Source organism: Polyodon spathula, chromosome 11 (genome assembly GCF_017654505.1).
Source record: "Polyodon spathula isolate WHYD16114869_AA chromosome 11, ASM1765450v1, whole genome shotgun sequence".
Lineage (NCBI taxonomy): Eukaryota > Metazoa > Chordata > Actinopteri > Acipenseriformes > Polyodontidae > Polyodon > Polyodon spathula.
In genome coordinates this window covers 4985208-4996557 of record NC_054544.1, presented here as the reverse complement: position 1 = coordinate 4996557, position 11350 = coordinate 4985208, and the positions used below count along the sequence as shown (strand labels likewise).

Sequence of the window (11350 nt, the reverse complement as noted above, 5' to 3'; positions counted from 1 at the left end):
GAAACAAAAGCGTTGAACCCTTGTCGAACCGGACAGCTGAGGTGTCTGAACGGATTAGAGAACTTCAATGAAACTTGGATTCAGAGGGAGGCATGTGTCCTGCACACACGGCTCATTGAAACGCCTCGGAGCTGTTTTTTATTATCTCAAGTGTGAAGAATGACTCAGAAACTCTGCCATGACTGGAGAACACCAATTCTTCTTTGTTTCCTGCATGCTGATGTTGTGTGTGATAAAGCACATGTTTTCTCTCTTATTTTGCATTCCTATTTGTTTTTAAAGATGTATAGCAGATAGCAGGCTTTGAACAGACTGACTAAATAACACCTCCCAGCTGAAAACGGTTGTGAGGCACGCTAGGTTTCCTTTGTGATAAGAACATTTTCTGAACTATTTTCAATGTACCATATATATATATTTGCTTGCAAAATTAGAGTTCATGAAAGGTGTGCGACAGGCAGGCACCACAAGAGCTTATAAAAGTGAGTGAGAGAGAGAGTGAGAGTGAGAGGGAGAGAGTGTGAGTGAGAGAGAGGGAGAGAGTGAGATAGAGAGGGAGAGAGTGTGAGCGAGAGGGAGAGTGAGAGGGAGAGAGTGAAGGGGAGAGATAGTGTGAGCGAGAGAGTGAAGGAGAGAGAGTGATAGTGAGAGTAAGAGATAGTGAGAGGGAGAGATAGTGTGAGCTGCTCAGCCCCTTTTTTTTGTCACTTCCTGATAAGAGTGACCACTACATCCTGTGTATGCTCATGAGAATCAAATGTTTCAGCTGCATGCTGGTGACAGAAGCAATCTCTTTATATATAGCCCCCCTTGGGAAGTATTTATCAATGTCTTTATGTACCAGTATAAGGATACTGACATGTGGTTGAACTATCTTCTCATTGTCCTTATGATGAGATGTCCAGGGCTTTGGGTGAAATCTCCATCCCTCCCTCTCAGGCACAGAGTTCTGTCACCCGAGGCTGATGTTTCACACCGTGCTGTCTCTGAGCGTTGGGGTTTCATCCTTCAGTGTAAACTCGGAGTCACAGAGTGCTGATGAAGCCAGAGCAGCATTCCTCACTGGGGCTGGAATGAAACGCCAAGTTAATGAAGAGAGACTCGCGTGAAGAACGATCCCCATACACAGTTACTCTTTAAATAATAAGCATGCCTGCTTTGAATCAAACTTTCACCCATAGCTTCTGATATCACAGACATGTCTGAAAGAAAAAGCAGTGGTCCACCTGATATAGTGGATTACAGTATTACATGTATGATTGTGTGTAAAGCTATTGATGAACACTAGAGGGCTTGTAGATCAATATTAAGTGCTGGGTGATTAATAGGATGCATTGACTGGGTAATAGCTGCTTTGTTGACCTTTACAGAAAATGTAAGGAAACAAGCTTAGCAAAACATCTAACTCCCTTGCAACTCTTTAAATACATAATATTAATAGAAGTGCCATGCCATGACTGTTGGAGTACCTTGTAAGGCTGATAGACATTTAGCACACTGTCAAAACACATCTGCATTAGTATGTTTGCATGGTAACTGACCCTGAGATTGAAAGACACAGGGCTGTGTGCTGCTCCACTTGGTATAATGGCACTACTGTAGAAAAATGTACAGAAGGGGATACTGGCAGAATTATTTAATGCAAAGGGTTGTGACAAACATACACATCGATTGATATTTTTAGTGTCCTAGTGTAGTGTCATATACGCGTCTATTCAAACTTACTTATGTTCGATATTGTCTTTATCATCCAAGTTTAATACAGAAATGGACTAGATGTGAAAGAAGGATACTGAACTTAAGAAAATATCAAGGTATCGCACGCCAATCCTTGACAATTAGCACGCGCGCTAAGTAACCATATTTCCCACTGGAATTATCAAGTGAATTTTCACAAACGCTCAAATGTACAAATAGATAAATAAATAAATAATCACCATCATGTTTTCTGAATCCTGTCTTATCAACTCTCTTCTCTAAAATCACTTTCCTAAATAACTCCGCGATGAGTAAATTCAACTTGTCAATTGCATCCAGCCATCCGCCCACATCTGTAAAGTACATCTGGATAACTTCCAAAACGTGAGGCATTCCAGCGCCGTGCACCAAACCACGCCTCCACACTCCACCCCGCGGAAAGGTGATTGGCCAGCAACCTTCTCATTGGCATGTTGATACTGCCGAACGAGTTCCTGATTGGTGAGAGAGCACATCCCTTGCGGTACAGGGCGGTGCCACTGTCAGCGGTCTTAATTCTTGTCAACAGAAAGCTGGCGAGCGGCACTGGCTTCCTGCTCTAACCTTAGCTAGGCGCGTTTGTGTGCAAATGAAGACTGAAAAGTCTTGCTTGTAGACCGGGAGAAAAGGGGCACAGCTCAACCAGCACTACATTTTACAAGACTTACACTGCTGCTGTTAACAAGCATTATTGCTTAACAGAAAGTAACCGTGGTTTGTTCAAACACCATATAAAGAGCCAGCTAGTTCTGTATTAGATGCTCAAGAGTTGCAGTTGGTCTCTGCAGCTAGCAGTAGACCCAAAAGCACAAGAAAAGGGAGACGAAGAAGGCTATGTGTTTGGACTGAGAAGACAGGGGCGCTTCGACTTGTTGATGATTCGGTTAATATAAACACCCAGTCGCCCAGCTGTGAAGTTTACAAAGGCAAGTCCTCACTTGCAGAAGGAATTCGGATTGCTGCAGACAACTGGGCAGCGAGCGAGCCTGGAAAGTGAAAGCATTCAGCTGGCCTGTCAAACTAGTGTAGCCAGACTCGTGGATCAAGCACAGACTGATACGCTGATCACAGTGTACAGAAACACGCCGTCAGATCCCCGCCTAGTATACTGCTTTCGAAGAGACTTGTGTTCTTCCAAACCTTCTTCAATCCGAAACAGTTTCCCGGTGCTTGTGTCTCACTCTGGATGCTGTGCTGAAATACAAAACATATCTTATTTTCCCATTGGGATTTCTAACGATATCATAGTATACAGCATCACTGTTTCATTTCTTTGAATATTTTCACCGTTGCCAGCTATGTCTGAGAATAAGTACAATGGGAGTTGCAGTGATGAAGAATCGGAACCGGGACCGCTGTACCCCACGTCGGGGCGCTCAGGAAGGGCAGGGCGGCGGAGCGGGGTGACTATACCGGCAGCGGACAGCTCCAGTCCCGGCGGCTCGGCTGCGGACATAGAAGCCAGCCTTATCGAGGCTGCAAAGACGCCGCCGCGAAGAAGCAGCATTATAAAGGTAAGCCAAAAAAAAGTTTATTTCAGTATTTTTTTTTGCAGGGGAAAACAAAGACACAAAAAATAATAATATAAGAATTATGATATTAATAATAAATAGAACTGCATGCAACGTGTTGTGAACCCAGTGACCTGTCTTATTGATATACTGTACCGGTGTACTCGAGAGTTACATGCTGTACACTGTACTAGTTTTGAGCTGAATCAAGGGTTAATCATTGCCTTCATTGATCACTGACAGCAGAACGGTCAACACCCATTCGTTCCCTTAGTAACGCCCGCTGGTGTCAATGACTTGTATTGCCGAGGCAGAATACCACCTGATGTATACAGGCTGTACAACAAAGCTAATGGAGCTTTTTTTCCCCATTGGCTTCCACCAAGCCAGTGCTCAGAGCCTGCTATTTTTCTAGTGTTTTGTTTGCAATCATTTGCCCAAACACCAGAGTGTCTTGTTTGTTTTAAATCTCCCTGGCCTTGTGCCATGGATAACAGCTATTAAAAGCACGGCCTTTTCATTTCCGAGAGGTCTGGAGTCATGGTCAGGCTGAGGCTGCCACTGTGCCCGAGACACAGAGTTTAGGAGGAGTGCCAAGCACCGTTGCAGTAGCAAAGGTCATCCAAAATGATCAGAACTGGGCAGACACATGGCCAATGACACTATATATCGAAAAGTGTAAGGTGATGCACACATGCAATAAACATGGCCATTATAAATACCTTATGGGAGATACTGAAATTGAAGAAGGAATCTATGAAAAAGATCTAGGAGTTTATGTTGACTCAGAAATGTTAAAACTGTACAATGCATTAGTAAGACCTCATCTAGAATATTGTGTTCAGTTCTGGTCACCTCACTACAAAAAGGATATTGCTGCTCTAGAGAGTGCAAAGAAGAGCGACCAGAATTATTCCGGGTTTAAAAGGCATGTCATATGCAGACAGGCTAAAATAGTTGCATCTATTCAGTCTTGAACAAAGAAGATTACGCGGCAATCTGATTCAAGCATTCAAAATACTAAAAAGTTTTGACAATGTCGACCCAAGAGACTTTTTCAACCTGAAAAAAGAAACAAGGACCAGGGGTCACAAATGGAGATTAGATAAAGGGGCATTCAGAAGAGAAAATAGGAGACATTTTTTTACAAAGAGAACTGTGGGAGTCTAGAACCAACTCCCCAGTAATGTTGTTGAAGCTGACACCCTGGGATCCTTCAAGAAGCTGCTTGATGAGATTCTGGAATCAGTAAGCTAGTAACAACCAAACGAGCAAGATGGGCCGAAAGGGGTCTCCTCTTGTTTGTAACCTTTCTGATGTTGTTAATGTATATATTGAGCCAGTCCAGCCGGCATTGGGTAGAGCGTGTGGGAGCTGTCAGCAGAGATGCCCAGTCCTGAGCAGAAGGGTCCAAGCTCTGTTTTCATTGTATTATGATTGTATTATGATTATAGTCAGCAAACAGCAGTGGGCCGTAGTTGTACACTGATTTCTGAATGGTGATACTGTGTGTAGTCCTTGTGTGAGAGTGCATATCAGCTATATATTATGTCAATGTTTGTCCTTCCTACAGAACTGCACACCAGTATAGAGGTTTCAAGCTGACTGATAAATACCAACAACATACAACTACTAAGCAGTATTGCTATAATACAGTACCTGCAGTACAGCACAGTCTTCACACTGCACTGGGCCTTCGCAACGCCTGTTTACTGGACAGCTGCTTGTGTAGTTAGTTGTTTGGACTCCCTGAGTTGTAAAATGTATTAATTTCAGCACCTAATAGTGACTGTATTTCTGGTACAGTAAAATATACCATAGCCGAGCAGATGGAGGCAACACATTGCAAACCTCGCTGTGCTTTCTGGAATGAGGAGCTCAAAGATGAATTTTCCACTGCAGCCCCTGGACTGAGCTGAACTGCAGATTGGAATATCCCAGTACCTGTTATGATAGCCGTGCTGATTGCTGATTAGAATATCCCTGTATCTGTTATGATAGCCGTGCTGATTGCTGATTAGAATATCCCAGTACCTGTTATGATAGCCGTGCTGATTGCTGATTAGAATATCCCTGTACCTGTTATGATAGCCGTGCTGATTTCTGACTAGAATATCCCTGTATCTGTTATGATAGCCGTGCTGATTGCTGATTGGAATATCCCTGTATCTGTTATGATAGCCGTGCTGATTGCTGATTAGAATATCCCTGTATCTGTTATGATAGCCGTGCTGATTGCTGATTGGAATATCCATGTACCTGTTATGATAGCCGTGCTGATTGCTGATTAGAATATCCCTGTATCTGTTATGATAGCCGTGCTGATTGCTGATTAGAATATCCCTGTATCTGTTATGATAGCCGTGCTGATTGCTGATTGGAATATCCATGTACCTGTTATGATAGCCGTGCTGATTGCTGATTAGAATATCCCTGTATCTGTTATGATAGCCGTGCTGATTGGTGATTGGAATATCCCTGCATCTGTTATGATAGCCGTGCTGATTGCAGATTGGAATATCCATGTACCTGTTATGATAGCTGTGCTGATTGCTGATTAGAATATCCCTGTATCTGTTATGATAGCCATGCTGATTGCAGATTGGAATATCCCTGTATCTGTTATGATAGTCGTGCTGATTGCTGATTGGAATTTCCCTGTATCTGTTATAATAGCCATGCTGATTGCTGATTAGAATATCCCTGTATCTGTTATAATAGCCGTGCTGATTGCAGATTGGAATATCCATGTATCTGTTATGATAGCCGTGCTGATTGCTGATTGCTGATTGGAATTTCCCTGTATCTGTTATAATAGCCATGCTGATTGCTGATTAGAATATCCCTGTATCTGTTATAATAGCCGTGCTGATTGCAGATTGGAATATCCATGTATCTGTTATGATAGCCGTGCTGATTGCTGATTGGAATAGCCCTGTATCTGTTATGATAGACGTGGGGAATCAGGCCCAGTAATGGAGCACAATAGCGTGGGCAACAAAAAACAGACGTGACTGAATGGCTTTCCAGTTGTTCAAAGTAAGTACAGTACTGTACTGACATACATCCCTTCTTGGTGAAGCGCTTTCTTATATTCAAGCTGTTGATTATTATTTTAATTAATAACAGTTTTGTCTTCGCCAGTAGGATGTTTACAGTAGAAGAGGAACGACGTGTTCCCCCCCGCTTGATGTTATAACAATGCACTATAAGCATAAACACCATGCTGTAGTTGTTTTTGTATCCTCCCCAAAATCGTTGGGAAGTAATCCAGCAGCAGTATCAAGGGAACCTTGTCCAAGAGATAAGACTCACTCAGACAGGAGCTACAGGACAGTACAGTGACCCCATTAGATGCACAAGGAGTGGAGAGGTTGTTCAAATTTTTTTTAGTTGGTAGTATCCAATTATTTTATTATTTTCTCCCAATTTAGAATATTCAATTCTTTTTAGGCTTAGCTTACCGCTACCACCCCTGCGCTGACTCGGGAGGGGCGAAGATGAACACACGCTGTCTTCCATAGCGTATGCCGTCAGCCACCCTCTTCCTTGCACACTGCAGGCTCACCATGCAGCCACCTCAGAGCTACAGCGTCGGAGGACAACACAGCCCTGGGCAGCTTACAAGCATGCAGGCGCCCTGCCAGACCTCAGGGGTCGCTGGTGCGCGGTGAGCCGAGGACACCCTGGCCAACCTAAGCCCTTTCCACTCCGGGTGGCGCTCGGTCAATTGTGCGCCACCCCCTGGGAGCTCCAGTCCACAGTCGGCAATGGAATAGCCTGGACTCGAACCGGCGACATTCTTTGTACCTTAATTTTAATCATCTTAGATCTCAGGAATGAACTAATTATTTCCCCCTGCCTGAAGTTTATTGCTGAGTTACATGAAAAAGCTCATTTCAAACACATGTGTTCTAAACCCCAGCCCCCTTTATCTTGCTGGTACTTGGGTATTTCAGTTCAGCCGCTGTACTGTAAGTGATAGTTTCAGGGAAATTTATTTGTGACTGCTCACAGTAGCCTGCACAGTAATCGATCTGAATTTTGAATCAGTGGGTACATCTGCTCCTGCCCCAGTCTGGCTAACGAGGTGAGATTGTAATTAATTTCTAGCGGCTGATCCAACAAGCTCCTATTGAGTTGATGACAGACTCTGAATGCACGACACAAATAGAGGATGTGCTGTTTCCCGCCCTGCTGTTCTGGGTTGGATTAAACTGCAGTGTCCCACATACATGTTCAGCTATGCATTCAGTTATATTCCTGAGAGACTGGCTACTGGTTTTGGCCACTGCCCCGCCTTGTGTGCACTCTTCACAAACCGGACCGGACTCTCTTACCAGTTAGTTTAGGTGCAAAAGCTACCCTCCATCTTCAGGATGCTTTCTGCAACTCTGTGACCTAAACTACAGCATTGGTGGTCCAGTGCTTAAAGAAAGGGTCTTGTCACCGGCAGGTTCCTGGTTCAATCCCAGCTCAGCTGCTGACTCACTGCGTGTGACTCTGAACAAGTCACTTAAACTCCTTGGGCACCGTCCTTCGGATGAGATGTAAAACCGAGGTCCTATTGTAAGTGACTCAGCAGCAGCAGCTGTGATGCACAGTTCAAATCCTAGTCTCTGTCAGTCACTTTGGATAAAAGTATCTGCTAAATGACTAATTAATAATAATAATAATAATAATGTTATTGCAGCAGTTGAAGGTTATGAAAGTCATCTGTAAGAACGACTTAGAAAAAAAAATGTTATTGCCTCTTATTCCAAACACAGTTTGTATATTGATTTACAAAATCACAGGAAACTCGTACAAAGATGCAGGATTGTAAATGATCAGCCTTCTGAAGCATGTGCTTACCGTGTAGTTTAGTAAACTGCAGCTTTGAAATGGCAAGAACAGAAACAGCAGGCAGGGAGGTTTCATTGTGAGTTTAGTTTGGCATTGCATTTGTAAAACTCACCATTTTCAACTACTACGTGACTGGAGTTTTTATTTTCTCCCAACCTCCCTGCTTTTCACAACTGTACCTCACTTGTGTGTGCAAGGTCTGTCTCTGTTTAATAGATTACACTAATTGCTGTCATTAAGTGTGTATGCATGAGCTTAATGTGCTTGTTATGCAGAAGGAGGCCCCCCACCCTCTTCAAATTGGGTGGATCATAATTAAAAAATTCATATCGAACGCCCTTCTACTATATAAAGAGATAATATAATGGACTGGAAAAAAATTCTCTGAAAAGCAGCTAACTGGAGAAAGTGTATGCTGGAGACCTATAATTTGGAAAAGGTATGTTAGCATCTAATTAAAGTAAAAGAAAGTGGATGAATTAATCAGGCAGATATGTTATGCAGCTGAACTATGTTTTAGATCTTTAAAAGTATCTGTTGATAGCTGCAGTGTTACTAGATCACAGTTTGTTCTGAGACTTTGTTCAGGTGGGTGTAGCAATAAAGAGGAGAGCTAGACACACACACACACACACACACACACACACACACTGATACACACACACACACACACACTCACAGATAGACACACACACACACACACGTACACACACACATACGCACACACATAGACAAACACACACACACAAACACAGACACAGACACACACACACACACACACACACACACACACACACACACACGCACACACCACGCACACACATACACACACACACACACACACACACACACACACGCACACACACACACACACACACACACACACACACACACACACACACACACACACACACACACACACACACACACACACACACACACACACACAAACACACACACACACACACACCACACACACACACACACACACACACACACACACACGCACACACACACACACACACACACACACACACACACACACACACACACACACACACACACACACACACACACACAGACACACGCACACACACGCACAAACATACACACACATGCACACACATAGACAGACACACACACGCACAGACAAACACACAGACATGCACACACACACACACACACACTCATGTTTGATAAAACTCAGCACAGGGTGAAATTTGAAAACAAACTAAATATTTTTACATTTTTAAGGCATATTTAGTTCTTTAAAATGTGTTTTCAAAGTGGGGACATCCCCACAGCGTTGTTTTTTCAGGAGTTACTGTCTTTGTGGAGATATTTTCTTAAATTTTATCTGCACATTGATAATACCTGCCCACATACACAATCACACACAAACACACATAGACACACACACACACACATACACACACACACACACACACACACACACACACACACACACACACACACACACACACACACACAGACAGACACAGACACACAGACACAAGGCATCATGTGGTCCAGCTCAACGTCGACAGCGCTGACAGCACGAGGTATGACCTGGGCCAGCTCCACGTCGACAGCGCTGACAGCACAAGGTATCATGTGGTCCAATATGAGAGCACTCATAGAACTATTAAACATTCAATAGTGCTAACTTTAGAAACTTCACAGTGACAACAAACATTTATATTACAAGTCTTTTTCAATGTCTAAATGAGTTGTGATTCACATGATTATATTGGCACACACATCTTCCTATTATTTATTTATTTATTTATTTATTTCTTAGCAGACGCCCTTATCCAGTGCGACTTACAATTATCACAAATAATGATAAAGTATCATATTACAAAATATCACTGTGCAAAGTATCATATTACAAAATATCACTGTGCAAAGTATCATATTACAAAATATCACAGTGCAAAGTGTCATATTACAAAATATCACATTACTGATAAGAGCAGTTATAAGGTACAGTAAAACCAGTAGAAAATAAGATCAAATTCAAATAACTTTATTGGGGGCTGGAGTCCACATTACCCAGTGATGTAAGTATTTGAATCAAAACTAATCTTAACACTGAAGACACAGCAAGAGGCCTGTCTCTGGAAACGGTTTTATTTCTTTCAGTATCTTTAGACTGAGGGGACGATATTCAGTTGCACACAATCGTTCTAGTGCAGTGAATACAGATCTGTTGTCTGCAGAACTCTTGCAGAAAGAAACCAGACCACCTAATTATGAGTCCTGTTGAAAAGTGAATGTGTGTGTTTCAAACTGCTGGAAGGATTGTATTACAGGGCTTTGATTACTTTACAGAGCTCAGAAAGCCTGGATTCCACTGAAGCCCTGAAGGGTCTTTCAGGGATGGGAATAAGACTCCTATTGCAGAGCAGTTTGATCAATTTCTGGTTTTACTATGAGTCTTATAAGACACACCTTAAGTCCCTTTCACACTGGCACTCCTGCCCGGGTGCCAGTGTGAGACAAAATGTATGATGACTGTTTGTGAGCCGACCAAATAACAAACAGCCAAGCCTGTGTGAAGGTTTCACTTCCGCAAGGAACATTTCTGTTTGTTCTGTTTAGCTATATTTTTGTTGCTTGAGACACACCATGAGCCAGATTGCAGCAGGGATTAAGAAACATTTGCTCTAATCAGCATTTGGGCCGAAGGTTCAATCCAGAGAATCCAGTGTATCACACAGCCCTGCCCGCTATCGTCAGTGTATCACACAGCCCTGCCCGCTATCGTTAGTGTATCACACATCCCTGCCCGCTGTCGTCAGTGTATCACACAGCCCTGCCCGCTGTCGTCAGTGTATCACACAGCCCTGCCCGCTGTCGTCAGTGTATCACACAGCCCTGCCCGCTGTCGTCAGTGTATCACACAGCCCTGCCCGCTATCGTCAGTGTATCACACAGCGCTGCCCGCTATCGTCAGTGTATCACACAGCCCTGCCCGCTGTCGTCAGTGTATCACACAGCCCTGCCCGCTATCGTCAGTGTATCACACAGCGCTGCCCGCTATCGTCAGTGTATCACACAGCCCTGCCCGCTATCGTCAGTGTATCACACAGCGCTGCCCGCTATCGTCAGTGTATCACACAGCCCTGCCCGCTGTCGTCAGTGTATCACACAGCCCTGCCCGCTATCGTCAGTGTATCACACAGTGATGCCCGCTATCGTCAGTGTATCACACAGCCCTGCCCGCTATCGTCAGTGTATCACACAGCCCTGCC

General features: G+C 43.6%; 1 protein-coding gene across 3 annotated transcripts in view; it reads left to right on the top strand.

The window, feature by feature from the left end:
* Positions 1-2278: 2278 nt before the first annotated feature.
* The window catches only part of LOC121323218 (inactive phospholipase C-like protein 1), a 49385-nt gene continuing 40313 nt past the window's right edge, over positions 2279-11350 (top strand). For all 3 annotated transcript variants that reach the window (XM_041264134.1, XM_041264129.1, XM_041264131.1), the window contains exon 1: positions 2279-3251. In XM_041264134.1, the coding sequence (XP_041120068.1) occupies positions 3036-3251 (216 nt within the window). In that variant the 5' untranslated portion in view covers positions 2279-3035. The remainder of the gene's footprint in view (positions 3252-11350) is intronic.